Genomic DNA, 21,492 nt, shown 5'->3' on the forward strand with positions numbered 1-21,492 from the left:
CTTTCTTTTCTACCTTCTGTCTCCCATTCCCTCCTTTGCCTCCTTACTTTGTTACCTTGTTTCCCTACTGCTGCTTTTATCTATATATCTATCTATCTTATCTATCTATCTATCTATCTATCTATCTATCTATCTATCTAATCTATCTAATCTATCTAATCTATCTAATCTATCTATCTATCTATCTATCTATCTATCTATCTATCTATCTATCTATCTCTAGTTCTTTCCCCTTCTCTAAAGCATTATATGACCTAAGGGTATATCCTAGCACCCCTCTGCTCCTGAATATCCACTACTGCAGCTCTAATCTGCCTGCAAGCACAATAAAAAGCCCAAGATTCCTGCCAATGATGTCAGAATTGGACATCCCAGCTAACCAGCTGATTTGGGCAAGAATTGGGACATAGTTGAATCATGGTAACCCTTAGTGGTCTGCCCTGGGTGGTTATAGTCTCTTTCTCAATTCCTAATAAGTGAGCAATCAGATTGTGGAATGGGTGACCTCTATATATCCTCCATGGCTGTTTTCCTTCTTCCTTTTTTAAAGTATGGATCAGATTTTAAGCAGTCAATCTGGATTTCTCTTCAGGAGAAATCAACATGAGAGATACAGGGAAAGCTGAACACATATTAACCACATCTGCTTCGAACATTTTGCATAACACACACCAGAACCTAGAGTTTTATAGAATCTTTTCCCAGTTGCTGAATGAGAAGTGACAGAGTCATAATAGTTTTTTCCTTAGCAGATGCATCAGTGACGGTTTGCATTTATCTTAGTGGATCGCATCTGTGATTCTCTCCAAAAACAAAACAAAAACTACGAACTACAACAGATCATTTAAAGACAACTCAGTTTTAGTTAAATAAAGACCTAAACACATAAGAAAAATGTTCACCTAAGAAAATTGTAAACGAATTGCTGCAATGCTCACAATTGTGCTGCACAGCAGAAAGGGAAAGAAGAAGCAGTAAATATATGCTCACACTATGTCAGTTTCCTGTGCCTCTACATTTTGCCTCATGTTTTGGTTTCTAGAAGTTCAATTAGAAATTTGCTTTCTTTTACCTTTTTTTTTTAAAAAGACAATTAAAAATCTAGACAAGTTAATAGGTTAAACAGGCATCTGGTGGCAAAAATAATTTTTAAAGTGGGGTGACAGAAAACCACCAGAAAACAGAAGATTTGGAGAAAGAAAACCAAGCTACATATTTAGTTTCCATTTGGATGCCAGTCAACTTTAATCAATCTCAAGGGCTAAAGGCTTGAAATGGTGGATTAAATTTGTGTTGTTTCTTATATCAAAGTAATTTTTGATATAACTCAATATCAAAGTAATTTTTTCTCTCTCTACATAGCAGCATTTTTGTCCCTTGTGTATTTAGAATATTACAGTGGCCGGACCAATTTAAATAGCTGGGAAGCCCTTAGAATACTTGAACGAAAGAAGACGTTAGCCCAAACACAACACTATGTGAAACCTCTAGGCTGTGCAATACTTATCCGAATGGAACTAAGGAGTATATTTTGGCAGAAAGCCCAGTCTTCTAGTAACATTTTTTTTTACATCCCCCAAAGCATCTTTTCTGACTACAACAAAATGCATATTCATTCATTTTAAGGTTCACTTACCATAAATAATTTATCAGCAGATGGACGGCTGTGGTATTTTGCACCTTATCAAGCCACAAAATTATTGTGCTCCAGCTCAGCAACATGAGGTTGTTCTCCTATAGCCTTTCCCCTCTATTTCACAGATTTCAAATTCAATTAAAACAATTGTTCTACCAATGATCACATTTCTATGTTCCAAATTGCCTATCTTTTGAAGTGAAATGCAACAACAAAACTAACCCAGACCCCTCCACGCAAGTTCCAAATAATATATTTAAATTTTCTTGGCTTCAAGGCTATCAAATCTTAAGGCAGCCAATTGGAAACGTGATTAAGCTTGATCCAGTCTGCTCTCTATTATGTATTTCTCCACAGTAATTTGCTCATTGTTTGAAATCAGAAACAGAATACTGAAGATAATGAAAATTACTGACCTTTCTTTGCCAAAACATTATTGGGTTCATATTTTTCAATCAGTTGCTGAACCTGTTCCTGCTTCAGTGGTGGATAAAGAATTTCATTTAACCGTGGGTCTCGTTGCTTCAGATTGATAAATTCCATCATCTGGTCAACAGTAAGATATGGTCTGGTCTTGGCACCACTGGAAAATAAAATCGAACAGGGAGGAGAAAAGAAAGATGATCAAATGCATCACACACCCCCTCCATTTCTTTTGAAATCAAAATCTTTGGAAAGCAAATGTGCAAAAAACCTGAGTTTTTACTTTCTGTTAGGACTTATGCACATACAGTTAGAACAAAATTATGTAAGACTGCTGCAATATACTATCACTGCAGTGAGGTTGGCAGATGTGTACAAATGAAAAAAAAAATTCAGCAGTAACAACTATGGATGAGTTGATGGCAAAGTTTGAGGACTTAGCTAAGATGGACAATTTTACTGTTTTAATTGTAGATGGATCCTTAGGATTTCTTGGAGAGTAGAAAAAGCTTATGGCATTTTTGAAAAAAGATAACTGATAAAGCTATTGATTAATATTAGTCTAGAAGATCTGTGATAATAGAAAGAAGTGTGTATTTGGAAAATTCAAGTGGTTAAGATAAGGTTGTTATATATGACTGTTGATTTGCAAATCGGAAGAACTTCTTTTTCTCTTCATCTTTCTTTCTTTCTTTATTGGAATATATTTGATAATTTTAATTATAGATTTTATTTTTTCTGTTGAATTCTTTATTTATATATATTTTTGAATTTAATAAAAATGGTTTTTTTAAAGGATGATGTCTAATTATGGAGAGCCAGGGTGATCTAGTGGTTTGAGTGTTGCTTTAGGACTCTGGGAGAACAAGGTTCAAATCCCCACCTGGCCATGGAAACCTATTTGGTGACCTTTGGTAAGTCAAACTCTCTCAGCTTCAGAAGAAGGCAAGGGCAAGGCCCCTTCTGAATGAATTCTGCCAAGAAAATCTGTGACAGGTTTGCTTTAGGGTACCCATAAATCAGAAATTATCCTTCCCACCACAGTCATTGGCACAATGCTCACAACTTAGCCTGCAAAATATACACCTCCAGCACTTGCATGATTGTAGTAAAAATAAAACCACCAGCAGAGTCCTTTGGTCCAAGATTGATTCCAGCAGCCAAGAGACTGAGTTTATTTTTTTTTACCACATATCAGCCATTTTAAGATTTGCAGCATCTATAGCTTTGCCATTTCAAATTAACTGTGATGCAAAGTCTCTAATGATTTATGACGCAAATATTAAAGATGTTGCACTTTCCAAACAAAACAAACAAACAATCCAGGACAGACATTAGAGTTCAGCAGGGGGAGGGGAGAGAGATTTGCAAAAAGCCCTTAAACATTTGTCAGTGCTTGAAAGTATTTTCCCATTACATTTGGGAGGTACAATTGTCAATAACAAATGTACAATTACATTACGATTGTGGCATAATGACAGATAACTTAATCCCTTAGCAACTTTTAAAGTTACTTCTATAGCTGGGTGCAGCCTCATTAAATAGTGACAGAGGAATACTGCCAGTTCAAGTGCTATATCATGTTGTGACTTATGCTCTGCTGGAGTTATAAAGTGACAATGACATAGATAGCACAGATTGCATTTTTATTTTTATTTTTTGCAACATACCAGTAGCACTATGCTACTTTATAAAGTAGCACAATTAACAGAGTTATTCCTAAGAAATGGGATAATGAAAATGTTACTGTTAAACAAAAACCTGTGGCTATAATGATAACTACAGAGCTTAAATACCCCAAAGGCACCAGATCCCATCTGATCTTGGAAGCTAAGCAGGTTCAGCTCTGATTAGTTTTTGGATTGTCATCCAATATCAGGTATAGTAGGCTATATTTCAATGAGTATTCATTGCCTAAGAAAACCCCATGAAATTCATGGGGTCACCATAAGTTGGTAGGCAACTTCAAGTCATACACACATAATGATAACTGTTTAGAGGAAGGCTTTAGGACTATACTGTGCCTGGCAGAAGTGTTAACACACACCTGTTTTTAACTTTTGCACATTTTGTTGTGTTACAATCTGGAACTGAAATGGATTTAATTGGCACTGTTACTTCTTGATTTACACTGACTTGTGACTTGAAACTATTTGCTTTCCAGAAGTACTTTCCCAGGTTCTGTTGCTAAAGCAGCTGCTCTCATATTTGATTTTCTTCTGTCATCCACTTCACTGGCCCACAGAAGAGCCCAAAACAGTAATCAATCTCCATTTGTGCCCTCTTATCCCAACAGAAATAGACACAGGGGCTGATTCCATTCTGCTACTACTCTTGGTCTTGGGCCTATGGATCTAAGAGAAATGACATTGGAAGGATCTGGGACTTCTTAGCCATGCTTGAAGTTTTTCCTTTTTCTTTCATTCCTGCCTAGCTCTTTGAACAGAGAACAGAAAACCACATGCCGAGAGAGATAGTGGGCAGCAGGTTCTTATGTGGATCAAATATACAGCTGGCAGAAGTACTAGAATAACTGCTAAAGTCTACTCTTTTTCAAGTACCACTCCCATTGGTCATGCACCGGTACCCAGCTCTGCACCAGAAAGCCTTGATTCAGCATAATCATAAGAAACAGCACATCTGAGGAAGTGGACTGAAGCCCAAAGACACTTATGCTAGAATAAACCAGTTCGTCTCAAAGTGGATCCCTTTATATAGATCCCTTTATATGGATCCCTTTATATCTGGATCCCTTTATATCTTCTGACTTAGTACAGTGTGTTAATATTGTTTTTTAACTAATTAGCTCAGATACTTGTCTTCACATAATAATGATGATAGTGTCTAGAAAGCAATGCTGATTATAGCTGAGAGATTTAAAAATGCCCCAATTTGTACCTCATACAGTATATGATACTGGTCACCTACATGATCTGTCTCTGTGATAAGATGAATATTTATTGGAAGATAGCAAGGTTTTCTATTCAGGGCCAACTCTCACCATTAGACAGAGTGGGGCAGTTACTTAAGGCAGCAAATGACTAGCCATTTTGATAGTTATTCTTGTCTTTTGACTCCCATGAATGGGGTGAAGTGTTTATGGCACTTTTCTACCTCCTGTGCCAAAAATGACTTTGCTAGCTTTGAATACTATTCAGCTTGACTTGGATGAGTGGGACATCATTTGCTGTTCCATTTCAGGCAGCATAATATCTTAGGAAAGTCCTGTATCCTGTTGACTGGACCACATCCGTTAGAGTAGTTTGTTGGAGAATTAAAGCCTCCCCATACTAACACCAACTTACTCTTTCTTAGCAAGTCTTCCTCCTCCCCACACCAGTTCATTCATATTAGCAAACAGAACACATGGAGATGAAGATACGCAATGAATCATGTATAGGAGTCTTTAACACAAGTTCTTGCCTGCAGGCTAAATTCAAATTTGCATTAAAATAACTGAAGAAAACATTAGCTGCATCACTTCTCTTTATCCCATGGTTAAATGGTGAGAAGGAACCGTGTTGCAACAGCAGTACCAAGCTATTTCCATTTGACAAGAAAGAAGAAAACAGGGGAATGGCTAAAACATTAGAAAGCTAACTATATGTGATATGCTAATGCCTTAAGAAAGCCTAAGAGTCAATTTTTGAAAATAAAAATACAGCTTTTGGAGGAAGGATTTAGGATGGAGAAAGGGCCCTGGGTTGGAAGAGATGGATTTCAAATTCAACCCTCACACATAGCTTCTCTAGTCTAATTTCCTTCCTCTCCGAAGGGTTTCAAACATGTGTCAAGGCAATGACAGTGCTCTCTTACGTGGGCTTGCAGTTAATGTGTCACTGGCCCTTAGATCTGGAAGTGTTCAGTATCAGAGACATGGACATTAAAGCTATGGGGAAAAGGATAAGATTAAATGCTAAATTTACAGTTATGCTGCTCCAGGTGTTCCATGGCATGAAATAACAAAAGTTAATTTAATTTGTGCAGAATACAAGCAGTGGTAACATCTTCTGTGAATACTATACTGCACTGTATTTTCTTTCCTTCATTTCTTTACACTTTTGGGGTTGGGAAAGCATTTATCTAATATACACTGCTCATGGCATCCTCTTCCTTGCTATCTGCTCTTGCTGCCCAATTGCTTTAACTGGAGTTTAAGTTAGCATATGTCAGAAGGACGAAGGCCTGGCAGTGACATTCCTCTAGGAATAATTTCCTGTTAAAGTTCAAGTGATATAAAATAGCAGCAAAACTCAGACATGCGGAGCTTCAACACAACTGGTTGATTAAACAATGGAACAGGAAGACCAAGAAATTGGGTCTTAGCTATCACAGCATGATGTTGGAGACTTGCTTGAAACCGTTTGTGATTCTGAGTGAAGACAAACAACAAAGAAAGCAGCAAGCAACAAAAGCTGGGTTTCCAGCATTTCTTACAGCTCTAGGAAGATGTGATCAATTTCAGGACGTGGGCATAGGTTGCTCAAGAATTCTCTGTATGCTTCTGGGGTGAAGTCATCTTGAGGAATGGAATCATTCTGTGGAGGACAATCCAAAATAAAATATTTAAAGCCATGCCTCTCAGATCCTGTGACATCACAGCCCCTTCTAAACCAGCCTGTCCTCAATGCATCCCTACAACAGTGGACATACTTTTACAACTCTAGCACTCTTTTCCAGTTCCCTTTATTCCTATTTCTTCTGATGATTTAGTCAGGGTTAGTATGTGTATGAAGGGCTAACTCTGCTTCTACCCCTTTTCTCCTAGCTTCCTCATCTCACTGATGCTCTAGCCTGTAAACTAACAGGGGCCCGATACATAACATGAATCGATTCTCTGCCTTACCCTGAATACGCATGTTGAATGACTGTGTATAGAGTTTCCGTACTATTGGAATTTATCCATATTTTTATCTATATTTTTATGAGATTGTTTGTAATGGTTTTTAATAGTCTGTAACCCCGTCTCGATCCAATGGGAGAGGTGGGGAAACATAAATAAAATTTATTATTATTATTATTATTATTATTATTATTAAGACATGTGCTAGGGTTGCCTTGGGGCAGTGCTTCCACATGCCTCTCAACCCTAGCACATGATGAGGGCATCAAAATGGCGGTACCATGTACACATGGGTGCCGCCATTATTATGCAAGCGCCGAGCGGCACTTGTATAACAAGTGCGCCAATGGCGCACTCATTATGCTGCCACTGTGGCATAGAAAGAACCCCCTTTTGCAGGTTCTTTTTCTGCTAGTGGGAATCCATGCGGTTTGGTGGCTGCGGCTTCCCTCCAGCAGAAAAACCATCGCCACCAGCCCAAACTTTCAAAGAGGTATGTAGCAGGCCAGGGCTTACAGCAATCACAGATGTACAATCACATTGACCAGCATGCTAATCAATACTGGCAAAGCGTCAAGCAATAATATTCCAGTGGTTGCCAGCTACTGTTCTGGAATCTGGACATGAAGGAAGAGAGCTGTGCCTTTCTACTGACTGGACTTTAAGCCAGTTCAATTCACTACAGGTGAATGGGAGAACTGTTTCTGTAAGGAGTATTGGATACCTCCTTCTGTAGACATATAAAGTATACAGTCACAGATTTAACTTAAATCCTTGAAATAAAATAAGTTAGAATTATGCTGTCATAATGCCCTGCAGTATTCTGGTAACTTCCTCCTTTCAGTTGATTTTGGAAATGTCTGAAGCTATATTTAGGAACCCTGGATTTAAAGGGCTATAGGCCAGTTGTTCTCAAACAATTTGGCCAGATGTTTTGAATGTCAGCTCATAGGAGATTATCACACAGAGGCTTACCATGGCTAAATCATTCATAAAGTCATTATTAAATACTAATTGGAGGCATCCCACTCTTCTCCCATCATCAAAGCATTCGCAGAGCAGCCATTTCTTCAATAATGGAAGTTCCCGTTATTGAAGAAATGGCTACTCTGTGAACTCTTTGATGATGGGAGAGGAGTGGAACACTCCCATTATGATTTAATAATGGGAAACAAGGGTGACTGGTGATCACATCACCATGCTTTATGACTGATTTAGCCACATTTTAGCCATGGTAAGCCTCCATGTGATAATCTCCATAGTATCCCTGATTGTTGGTCACGCTGTCTGGGGCTTTTGGAAATTGCCAGAGTTAGTCTGACAAAGACTGAGAACCACTGAAAGATATGAAAACATATGTACAATTACTGTATTCCCACTTTGCTTCCAAATAATGTAAAAAGTACAGTTAGAATTTGAAAGTTGTGTATGCTGGCATTATTTGAAGCTCACAATTTCACAATTTAACCCTCAAATGAGTGTTATCTCACTGTCAGTGGTGACCAACACTCCATAAGAGAGGAGCTTGATATTTTTTTCTGTCCATCTATTATAGTTATATGAAAGTTAAGACTATGCTGCCAGAGTACCATTATTCAAACAAAAATAATACAGCCTGTCCTAATGAAATCAATTAAATAACACAGGATTTAGAATGTCACAAACAGACTTCTCAATAATCCATATTCTACCATAGATGTTAGCATTACTGGCAATACAGCAGACTAGTATATACAACTGGATGTTTGGTTTTATTTTGGGATCCTTATCTGCCATTAACACCCTTCCTGTCTCACACTTTCACTTCCTGGTAGCTATTTGTTGCTCCATCGCCCTGAACAACCATGAACTGCTGTATGGGAATCTCCCCCTTTTCTGTCAAGCTGGCTCTCCTACAACCATTGCCATCATATATACAAGATAAGACTTCTGAGAATTAGCACAAGCTTCTCTGATTGGCCTATTATGCCTCTGTGACATATGATGGCTCTGTGACTATGATCAGTTCTAGTCCCTAGACTCCAGGGTCTAAGAAGTGGACCCACTTTAATAACTATGAATTTTCCTCCCCCTACAATGATTTGGAGTGCCTTCAGATATTGTGGCTTCTATTTATACTTGAGCACTTTCTCACATTTGATCTTCTAATGAGGTAGCTATGTTGTTTTTTGAAAGTGATGTTGAGGCTTTCCTGACTGTCTAAATAATATCCTGGAAGCCATTAGTAATCAAACATTTTAAGCACCTACTTTTGGTGGTGATGGATTGCTATATGGTTTTAAGGGTTTCCTTCTTCTAAGGGAACTAGCTGTGGAGCAAGTGTAGGAGGCATGTAAACTAAGTTGTTGTGGTTGTGTACCATGAAGTACTTATGGCAACCCTAAAGTGAACTTTTTGCAGGATTTTCTTGACAAAATTTGTCTGGGGGGGTACCTCTCCCTCCCTCTGAGGCTGAGAGAGTGTGACTTGCCTACAGTCACTCAGTGGATTTCCATGTCCAAGCAGGAATTTGAACCCTAGTCTTCAAAGTCATAATCCAGAGCTCAGACCACTACACCACACTGACTCTCCAGTAAACAGGATGCCTTTTCCATTCCATTCCACCCCACACCCCTTCTTCATTTTCTATAAAGAAGCTGGTGAGGAGGCAGTTTTTCAGTCCTAAATGCTTCCACTCCCTACTTGTTTAGCATATGAAAACCTGTACAAAAATGTAGCCTTCTTTCTGCATCACACCATTAAATAGCTCAATAAGAAAGGAAACTTCTGATTTTTTCAAAAGAAAAGAAAACCCTTAGGATCTCCACTCATGGGACCTCAGGAAGCAAGACAAGGAATGATCTCTGCACAAGGTTCAGCACAAGGCAGCTTCCTATGTTACTGCATCAAATGCTGCAGGGTGGGATAGTGGATCCATTATCATGGAAAAGGCAAATCCACTCAAGATTTTTAATAACAGAAAGTGAGTTACTGGTTGCCTGTAAGTCATAGTTTGCCCTCCCTTGCCCCATAGTAATGGACCCTGAGGTGCTGGGATGTTGCTGTCATAACTTCAGTGATGGAGCACATGATATACATGCAGCACCATGGCGTCACCATTTAAGATAGCTGTCTGAAACCTGAGAGAGCCAGTGCAAATCCCAGTAGCCAATATTCAGAGAGATGCAAAACCACTATGCATGAGCTTCTTCTAGCCCTCCACAGTTCATCAAAATTTCAACAGTATACTGTAGTTGCTTATTCATCTGCATTTCTATAAGCTTGTCAAGAGACTATACGCTCTTGCAAAAAATAGAAATTGCCCTGATTCCTGGCTAAGGATGTAAATTGTGATCTGGGTTGTCCTTGCGGGCTAAATCAGAAGGCACAGATATTTTATTTGTTTGTTCTTACTGTGAGTTAGTGAGGTTTTCCTTTTCTTATTTCATTATTTCTAATTTGTATGTGAAAGTGGCCAGGAAATAATCTGTGCATTTTCAAAACAAGTCTTGGTGTGTTTCTTTCAATGTGCAAAATTTTGGACTGCAGTAACTGCTGCCTTGCTACACAGATGCCTGAAAAGCAGATGTCTTGAGTGGCTTGTTTGTCTCTTTGTGACCAAACTATCTTTGTTTGTTTGCTGTGTATATGTATGCTGAGCGAAAGATGGAAATCTCTCTCTCTCTCTCTCTCTCTCTCTCACACACACACACACACATGTACACAGACCTGAATAGCTTGCACCTCCATTTGTAGTGAAATTAAAAACCATTTAGAATTCAATTCAATTAGTGCATTTGTAATTATTCTCTGAATACGCTATAGTTTCAATTATCCCACACTATAATTTTATGAGCAAAATAATTATATATAAAACATTTTATGTTGCTAAGGTAACAAGCTGGCTTCAAATTTGTAAAGAGGATCCAAAAAACAACAACAAGTAACTTCTCTAAGATTTCTATATATATTTGAGGGGTCTAAACTTAACTCTAACCACCAGTCCTAAACTAGCACTCTTTCTCCTAACCTCAGCCTTACTGTCCTGACAGGTGAGAATGACATGCCATTTCAGAAACAAATCAGTCTATTCCTTAAAATGGCTAAAGGTACCATAATAGGGGTAGATGGACCAGCCTATTTGCTCCTCTGTTCATATTATTTTCAATGTGTCTTATCTGGGACAAATGTCCAAAACACACTGCCAAAATAATCCCATATGAAACTACTTGAACTGCCCTGGCTCAGTGTTAAGGAATCCTGGGAATTGTAATTTACTGTGCCACCAAAGCCCTCTGACAGAGAAGGCGAAATGTCTCACAAAATTACAGTTCCCAGCATTCCCTAGCACTGAGCCGGGGCAATTAAAGCTGTCTCAAACTGGATTACTTCTGCAGTGTGCAACCAGAATGCATAAACTTTATGCTATAGCTACTCAGAAGGCAGTACTGCTTAGTATCACGCCAAATCAAATGACATGCATGAACCTTCATCATGCATTCCTGCATCTCAATGTTACATGAGTTCATTTCTAAATCTGTTTTGTCCTGCATCATATTAATCTGCGGTCTGATATATTTAATGAGATTTGCTTCTGCATAAGCCTGCATTGGTTTAGAATAGAAAGGTTGCTTCATATACATATGTATATCAGGATATATATCTATCCTAGTGAATCTATTTACACACTGTCATATGGAACAATCCCTGCAATCTCCCTTTGTCTTCATGTGTATTTCATGGGAAGGTGCTGAATTTTGTGACTTCCTTATACATTAACGGACAAATACACAAACTATTAATCTGGGAACCATTCCTTAGTATGAAAAGCCAATCTTTAGGACAAGCTGATTTCAAATGCTAAGAGAAAAGCCCAATATTAGTAGATTTGACTCAGTTTATTTGATTTATATTTAAAGTATTCTCTAAAAGGTACCTTATGGTATTTTTAGTTAATATTTGTAATTCATTGTTTTAGATATTAGTAATTTTACATGCATGATTTTATTATTGGTGAATTTAAGTATTGTAGCTAATTTGTGATTTAATTATGCTTTTAATGTAAGCTTGTTCAATGCGGAGTAAATCAAGTAAAGACATAAATATAATAATAAATACATAGAAGTTTATATTGGTGGTTTGATAATAACCACTATTCATAGGCACCTAAATAAAGTATTTAATTACCAATTAAAGCCATTTATACCTCAATAAAACCATTTTAGCCAGCATACACTATATGCTGGTGAATATAGTGCAGCATACACTATACACAGTGTCTCAATGGTTAAGATGCTGACTCCTACAACTACATGATTAGCAGTTCGGCAGTTTGAGGCCTAAGCACTGTGGGATGGAGTGAACTCTTATCATTAGTCCCAGCTTCTGCCAACCTAGCAGTTCGAAAGCATGTAAAATTGCAAATAGATAAATAGGTACCACTTTGGTGTGAAGGTAATAGTGTTCTGTGCAGTCATGCTGGTCACATGGCCATGGTGTCATCTTTGACAATGCTGGCTCCCTTGGGTTAGGAATGAAGATGAGCACCACCTCCTATAGTCAGATATGACTTGAAAACCTTGTCAAAGAGAAACCTTTACCTTTTTACACTATATATATATATTTCCTTAAATACTTAAATAATATTTTATAAGAATTGTTAAAATATTCCAAATGGTCTATTTAATACAGAAGTGGTCAACCTATGTCACATGAGCCACATCTGTAGCTCTCAAAGTGCCCCTTGCTCCCTGCAGTGAAAAAAAATTGCATTTTACCTTCCACGAGGCATGAAAAATAAATGATGGACATTTTTTTGACTCAAAAAGGTATGAAGAATATATGATGAACATTTTTTTTTTGACAAAACCACCTCTGGGTTTTCCATGCCTAAGAAAACCTTTTGAAATTCATGGGGTCACTACAAGTCAGCAGGTGACTTGAAGGTAGATACACACACACACACACACACACACACACACACACACAATTGTTGTAGAATAGAGAGATCTGTTTCTTAGGTAAACATCTGTTGGATCACATTGGGAGACTTCCTGATTTGCATCACCCTGTATTGGAACAGTGACTATGTTCAATACACCTAGTAGAGATTACTTCCCTGTTTCAAAACACCGATTTGTAACACAATTTGTGTACACCTGCAAGGATATTGTGCATGACCAGCAGACCAGTTCCTCAGAAGTACTGTAACCGTGCAGCCTGCTTCATGTTGTGCACTTGTTACACAGAATTATAATTTGTGAACTGAACTGAGCAGCTGAGATAGCTACAGGGTATGAAATAAGATCACTTCGACTCTGCTTGAGTTGACCTTGTCAAGGCAGTGCCTCAGCTGTACAGTTTACCCTCTACATTTGGACTTAGGAGAATGAAGAATTGAAAAATGTATAAAAATACAGTGAATGCATGAAAAGGGTGTAAAGCCATAAAAACCATGGCATTTTGCTATCAGTTCAACAGAGCACTCTGTGAAGCTCTCCCATCATAAACAAGTCAACCAGAGGTAAGAGGATCACAGTGCCCTTATCCTTTACAGGATGTAACTATAAGCTGACATGTGAAGTAGGGATGGAAACAATATTCAAAAATATATCTCCCCCAACCCCATTTCTCAAGCTTCAGAAAGCCCTCATGAAGAGAATGAGGGGGAACTTTGCATTCAGGACTTATTATGCATGTAAAATATACATTTTGTGTGCAGGAAGCCACTTTATCTGGAGGGAACAACATTTCTATGTAGAAAATTTTTTCTGCACAAATATAATATTTCTGTACAGAAAACAAAGTTTCTGCAAAGAAAATACTATAAGAAATTTGTTGTCTGTGCAGAAATGTTTTGTGCACAAAAATACAATTTTCTGCATAGAAATGCCTGGGAGCAGAGCACAGCCATTTAACCATGCAAACTCCTCCATTCCCATATTGGGACCATCTTTATTATTTTTTTTAAAAAATGTTGTTATTAAAACATTTTTATTAAACTTAAACACAGTTACAAACAAATATTATAAATGTATCTGAAACACAGTCAACAATTACAAAATAAAGGAAACTAAACTACTAAACAAAAATAAACACACACTACTGACTCCCCCCTCAACTGATGGATTTGGACATATATCACTAGCTCTCTGTTTATTTATACGGAATAAATATATTTATGCCTCTACAACACAACCTTTATTTTATAAAACCTAAAGCTGATTCGTATCCCCAAATGAGACTTTAAACATGCAATAAAGGGACCATCTTTTTCTTATGATGGGCATGCAGTTTCCATTTCCTTTCCCTCTGGATCTGGTTCTGATGCTCAATGCACCCACCAAAATTGCAACAAAATACTGCTGCATATCCTGCCTCAAGTCCAAATCAAGGAAGATGGGATGAAGCTCTGAGACAATGGAGGCTAGAGTGCCCAAAAGGACAATTTTATCACTCCTTTATCCAACTGGAGTGATGTCTTTGCCTAGGCTCCTCTGTTACCACTCACCAGCTATTGCTGGTGTTTCATGTCCTTCCCTGAAGCCCATGCAAAATGCATGCACTACCGGGAAGATGGCCCTTTTGCCAGTGCCCAAAGGAACATGGCACCCACCACTTCATCATGTCCTGGGATGCAAATTCATGATTCAGTTGAGTTGTAAGGTGCCACTGTCTAAGAGAAGGTGCCACATTGTGCCACATTTAGATTTTAGGCAGGTGGCTACAAATGGCAAGATTTTCACTTTGGTAGTGTCTAACTACAATGCTCCCTGTGATAGGACTGAGAACCCACAGAAAATGCTACAGCTATTTTGACAGTAGATGATTTACAGCATTTTAAGCATTGCTGCAGTGCTACTCTCATCCTTCACCAGTGCATATGCTGAACAAGCCTGTAGGGATTTCTGGCCCAACAATATCTAAAGGGTCATGAATTGCCCACTTGATACAAATCCCTCTGCTTTCTCTTTGTGGAACTGCTCCAAGATCTTCAGGTCAAGTTTCTGCTTCTTTTAATTTATGTATTATTGCCATTTATACAGTGTATCCTCCAATCATATTCTCAGAGTTTCTTAATAATAAAACACAAGTAAACAAATCAGGCTAATTCAAAAATATGCTGTCTCTGAAGAGCAGATAGTGTCCACAGGCTACAGTGAATAAAACATTTTCATTCAACTTTTCTGCACTAACTAATATCCTTTGACAGGGTATGTGTCACCAGCTGTTACTCAGGGTGGCATCTGTTGTTATCCTCAGGGATAGTCTAAGAGTTTATTCTTTTTTACCTAGGGGAGATCACTCAAACAGGACACCAAAACCATTAAACACCAATGACAGAAAACCTTCACTGATATACATTTGCTGATATATATCTACCCTGAAATGTGAAGACACATCTAGATATACAGAAATTATCATGAAGTTCAAAAACAACACACACACAGACAAATATCAGGCAAAAATAAATGAAAATCAATGCTGAGTAGCTGATAATGTACAAAAGTACAATTTTTGCTAAGGGGGAGAATTAACCAAAATGTCATGCTAAATATAATTGATTAAATGTAGAAAAGTAATATTAAGTCAGATACAAGTTTACTTTCCCTAAATACTGCTGAGCCTATGCAAATTGTATGAAAGAAGAAATCATTGTCATTATTTATTCTGTTGTATTGTAGAGTTGCCAAGGAAACCAGATACCTATTTGTGGGGAGGAGGTGGTGTTTTTTTTTGGTCAGGTTTACTTTTTCTTTACTTTTTCATTGAAAGAAAGTCATTCCCCACATAGATGTCCAATTTCTGGAACGGTGGCTGGGGGATCCCCAAAAGTGATCAGGAAGCCACTTATACCTACCAGTCTATCTGGACAAATTGGCATGTTAGAGAGATGTGATGGGGGTCTGCTGAAAGAGTAAGTTTCAGAAGCTGGTCTTGGTTCAGAATAGAGCTGTGATGTGTTATCTGGGAGAAGCAGGAATGAGGACATATTGCAGAATGCCAGTTTTGACAAATAAAGTTGCAAGAGACTGAGGCTGCATCCACACTGCTTTAACTGCCATGGTTCAATGTTAAGGATTTCTGAGAACTGTTTTGAGAGACATTTAGCCTTCTCTTTGAGAGAGTTCCGGTGTCACAACAAACTACAATTCCCAGAATTCCCTGACATTGATCCATGACAGTTAAAGTGGTGCCAAACTGAATTATTTCTGCAATGAGGATGCAGCTTGAGTAAGACATTTTGAGAGGAATGCTTCTTCTTCCACTTACATGCATGCCCATTAAAAGCTTAACTGGGGGGTTTCCTTTGATGCCACCACCTTCAGATCTGAGGCAGATGGCTATCAGAGGCAGGTTATTTTTTTTTCATGGACAAATGAATCACTTGCAGAACTCACCCCTTTCATATATACATTCACCTAGTGTCAAATTGGTGTTCTGCAGAGTTGGTCTCCCAAGTGTTGAGAGGAATCTGTTTTTGACAGCACCTTATTTTTTCCTCTTCATCCATGTATCTTGCATTTAGCGTTGTTTTATGATTAGTAATTATGAGATAAACATGGGCTCAGTTTGCAAATTTGGATTGTAAAGCATTCATCTAGGAGGAAATAATGTTGTCAGAGGGAAAACAGATTACTCATTGGGAATATCCAATTCCCATAAAGTCTCGTTTGTTCCTTAGTGTCTAGTTTGGTTGCTTTTATGCATATGTTAACAGCATTTCTGCAACTCTTCAGTGTGCCTTTGCTACTGTTTTTAGTCTGCTGTGCTAGTCTATTGTATTTTAGTATTTGATCATTTTATTTGGAAGTATATATATTTGCAAGCAATATTATACACTACTTTGAGGAGGCTGACTGTAAAAGGCAGGATGGAAATGCTTTTAAATAAATACAACAAAATGAAATGTTCAGAGTTTCTCACCTTGTACTCCGTTTCAGATTCTGAGCCTTCTGTTCAGTTAACTGTCCACTGTTCATTTACTGCTACCTACAATCCAGTATTATGAGGGATATTCTGTAGCTAACATCTTTTGGCTTATATATATATATATATATATATATATATATCCATGTTCCTTTCAGTAAACAACAAAAATGGAATACCCTAATTTTCTTCTTCTCCATCCAGTTCTTTCAAACTATTAGAGAAGATTTGTAGCTGAAAAAGGTTCTTTAGTGAGAACATAGTTTAACCATCAATTATGTCGAGCTTATTTATTAGTCTGTGCTCCCCAGAGAGTGATTCCAGTGTTGCAACTCTTCTTTTCTTTATGCAGTTTATTAACTTTGCCCCCAGTTACTACATAACTCTTTCCAGCTGTTAACAGGGACCCAGATTTCTTTTAGTTTCTGCTTGGGTATAGGCTGCTTAAAATACGTAGTTTAAATCATAATGCAAGTGCTATAAAATAAAATTCTTAAACAGTTATTGAGAACCAATGTATTGGTTTGAGCTCTGGCTTATAACTCTGGTGATCATGGTTCAAATCCCTGTTTAGACATGGAAGCCCACTGGGTGACCTTGTGCAAGTCACATGCTCTCAGCCTCAGAGGAAACGCAAAAGCAATCCCTGTCTGAACAAATCTTACCCAGAAAAATCTGTGATAGGTTTGTGTTAGGGTCCTCACAAGTTCGAAACAACTTGAAGGTGCACAAGAGTTGTTGCTTTATTAACATGTATTTTTCTAAGGAATAGAGTGACATTTAAGTACAGTGGACTCTTGTTATACACTGGGGTTTGGTTCCAAGATCCCCCGTGGATAACAAAATCCATGTATGCTCAAGTCCCATTAAATATACAGTAATGACATAGCAAAATGGTGTCCCTTATAAAAAAAATGGAAAATCAAGGTTTGATATTTGAAATTTTTATTTTTTTTAACATTTTCAAACCATAGATGCTTGTATCCGTGTATAAAAAATCCGTGTATAAGAAGAACCGACTGTATAGATTTAATACATGTCAAATTTATACTTTTTTTCTTTCAAAAAACCCCAAATCCATATAGACCTATTCAGAAGATAAAGCATTTTAAGAGCATATCACTTGACCACACATCACTGTGTGATACTTAGTTGATGCCTGACACATAAAAATCTAAATGTGTTCTTTCAATATAGGGTGAAAATCATGTGGCCTTCTAAATATTGACAGACCACAACTCCCAACAGTCCTAGCCAACATAGCCAGTGGTAAGTACTGTGGGAACTGCAGCCAAGAACATTTGGAGGACCACATGCTCACCTAATTATTACCTCGGATGTAATATATACACAATGAAAACCAGTTATTCAAACTCAGATGCCCCTCCACCTCTTAGGTAGGGTATTTTGAAGTTAAATTTTTATTGTGCGATTCCCTTGTCTCATTCATGGAAGGAGTCAAAATGGTAACATCTTCCACCTACCCATGTTTTCCCCATCACTTCTGTCTTTTTTCTTTCCAAAAATATTCCATAAAGGAAAGGTGTGAATAGCAGTAGGGTGTCTTTTCCCTAACAGTACTAGGAGCCATCTACCTGGAAGCACCCTTGCAACGGCTCAGATTAATGATTTCCAATGGCTGAGGCTCAGAGACTGAGACTGTGACTTCTGCATTTATCCTGAACACATCTGACACTTCCAAGCTTGATGCCACAACATCTGGTCCCTGCAACAGTGGCAGTCAAAACACTGATTTTTATTTGCCTAACCAACATTTAGGGTGCATCAATACTGTAGAAAAATGCAGCTTGACACCACTTTATATCACGTATCTCCATTGAATGGAATCCTGGGATTTGCAGTTTTATCAAGTCTTTAGCCTTGCCCAGCAAGGCATGCTCATCCTTCACAAAAACACAAATCCTAGGATTCTGTATGATGGAGCCATGGCAGGTAAAGTGGTGTCAAACTGCATTATTTCTACAGTGTAGATGCATTCTAACTCACCCAACTGCTCTGAGGAACCTTCTGGTGGCTGCCTGGATTCTTGTCAGAGGAGAACCAGTTACATAGACAAACTGCAAAGATTCTGAATAACTTGGAGATTTGCTACTACTCAAAGAATGTGTTAATGACTGCATTGCATATTTCTCCTACTCACCCCCTCCACATATATTGTTTTAGGGCAAGTAGCTTTAATACCAGTTCTAGTACACCAACAATATACAACCAATTTAAACAAACAAACAAAAAAATCCTTCCTCAAGAACTCTACCTATGTTTACAAATTATAAATCAATGTTACACAATTATGCTTCTACCACCAGTAAATAGTAGATATGTTATGATGACTGAGCTAACAAGGAAATTTTCTCTAATTTAAATGTTAATTCTGAAGTAAATTAAATACAGAACCACCGAAGAGGTGTGCTTCTAATTTTTCATTAATTCAAGATTTATTTTTTTTGCTGAAAAGTTAGTCAAATGAACAAAACAGAATTTATCCTTGGCACCTGACTTAAATAAGGCACTTTCTTTTCACAAATATATTCACTAATCTAGATACAATTTGTTTTCCTGAATGCTGCTTGGATTTAATGCTTGTTTTTGAATAAGCATGACAAATGTGGGAAGATGGTAATGTGTGAAGGGGGGAAAATCAACATTCTCTTTCTTTTAATGGTATTGCATATACAAACTTCCAAAACCTTAGCATTAGGAAGTCAGGCTTTTCTTTTCAAAGCACTGATTTAAAACTGGAGGCTAATTCCAATCAGGCCTCTTTTTTTCTACTCTCAGAGGGGCTTTGCTTCTACCTTCCCCTGAGGTTCAGGATATCTCTTCTCAAATCTGCAACCCTACACATACACTGGAAGAAGTTTCACTGAAAACCAAAGGGACTCACTCCTTCCTTCCTTCCTTCCTTCCTTCCTTCCTTCCTTCCTTCTTGTAGTTTTGAGTTCATTGCTAGAACATCTATCGTATAGATGCCAAAAGAATTACTGTATTGTTCTTGTGTTGCAGTGACTGTTTCTGGGAGACACCTTGGATCCTACTTTTGGTGAAATGCCACATACAAATGAAATAAATAAATTAAATAATTAAAAAGTATTTTCTGCTGCTTTGGGGGAGTTCATAAAAAGGAAGCATTACTATCTTGAAGCAGTACATCTACTCTGGGATTTAATCTGAACTAGACGTTGAACCCTATTCCCCAAACAGGTCCAACATTTTGGATAGCTTCTTTGAAGTTCAGATTTAAACCCCAGAGCAGATTCATTTACCCACTGACATGGACTGCATCTGCACTGCAGAATGAATGTCGTTTCACACCACTTTAACTGCCATGGCTCAATGCTATGGAATTCTGAGATTTGTAATTATGTGAGTTATTTGTCTGTCAGAGAGCTCTAGTGCCACAACAAACTACAAATCCTAGGATCTCACAGGATGGAGCCATGATGTTTAAAGTTGTGTCAAACTGCACTAAAAATGTGGCAGCAGTCATGGAGGCCATCAGCCGTTACTATGACATGATGCTTAAAGTTACTGAACATAGTGACTATCTACATTCCTGTTCATATATTTCCATTTCCATATGCTGCAGCTGCTCATTGAAATGGCAGCCAATACACACATGAGTCTGTTGTGCAGAGGCACAGCAAAATCTACCAAATCTTAGTCACACCTGAGTGTTTGCATGCCCATTACATACAAGGACACAGCCAAATATATGCTTGTCAACATTTGCAAAGTAAGCAATAGTGACCATAATGTGTAAGGCAACATTTCATATCAGGAGTAGGGAAAATGTATTTCATTGCTTACCCTGGAAGAGGGAAGATTACAAGCTTCCAATGCAGTCTCAACACGCTTTCTGTCTGAGGAGAACAAACGATAAATGCTGCAAAGTGAAAAAGAAACAAAAGTAATAAAGATCTATCTATATTTGGCACTTGGTCTGTTAGTGTGTGTGTTTGGGGGGAATCCAACTGTTTAACTGATTTATAAAGTTCAGAATGGTCTTTCTGAGTATCTGAAGGTCTGTCTTCTCCCATATGAATCTGTCCACTTGGTCAGGCATTTCTCAACATATTATCTGGAGAACATGAACATATCATTTTCTTTTAACCTACAGCTCCCAGAATACACTGATCATGCTTGCTAGTGAATTATGGGTTTCGTAATCCAAAGGGGTAACTTTTCCAAGCCCTGATCTCTATGGTATATGTCTTTAGTATCTGATATCATGTTTAATTCCTCAGTCTTCTTTCCTGGCAAATAATTTTAGGACAATTCATGTGTTATTTGGCAAGAAACCAGTTCTGTCACCCCATACATATTTGACAAGAAGCCACACCCAATTTAAGCTATCTGATTTGACTCTCTAGGATGCATATGTTGTTAGTTACCCTTATGCCATTCATGTCCTCACTTTACATTTTTAGATATGCATACGCCAAACATGAAGAAATGCCTACATTCTGGTAGGATTCATGTTGCCCTCTGAACAGTTTTCAATCTGTTGCCTTACAGATGCTTAACTGCCAAAACAGAGGCTGGCTATTTTGGTTTCTGCAGCTGTTGGAACTAAGTGAAGTGTATGTTTGTTTTACCCCATTCCTGTACCATCTATCTATTAGTTAAAATTTCATGTGAAAATCCACGTGCATTATTGTCT

At 37.9% G+C, this 21,492-nt stretch overlaps 1 protein-coding gene across 2 annotated transcripts in view; it reads right to left on the minus strand.

The window, feature by feature from the left end:
- Positions 1-21,492, minus strand: part of PLCB1 (phospholipase C beta 1) — a 581,938-nt gene that overhangs the window by 159,507 nt on the left and 400,939 nt on the right. For both annotated transcript variants that reach the window (XM_089519303.1, XM_089519304.1), the window contains exons 7-9: positions 20,640-20,715; positions 6,497-6,597; positions 2,053-2,219 (exon numbers count right to left, since the gene is read on the minus strand). In XM_089519303.1, the coding sequence (XP_089375429.1) occupies positions 2,053-2,219; positions 6,497-6,597; positions 20,640-20,715 (344 nt within the window). The remainder of the gene's footprint in view (positions 1-2,052; positions 2,220-6,496; positions 6,598-20,639; positions 20,716-21,492) is intronic.

This window comes from Sceloporus occidentalis, unplaced genomic scaffold (assembly GCF_023333645.1).
Source record: "Sceloporus occidentalis isolate IW3139 unplaced genomic scaffold, rSceOcc1.0.p SCAF_4, whole genome shotgun sequence".
Classification (NCBI taxonomy): domain Eukaryota; kingdom Metazoa; phylum Chordata; class Lepidosauria; order Squamata; family Phrynosomatidae; genus Sceloporus; species Sceloporus occidentalis.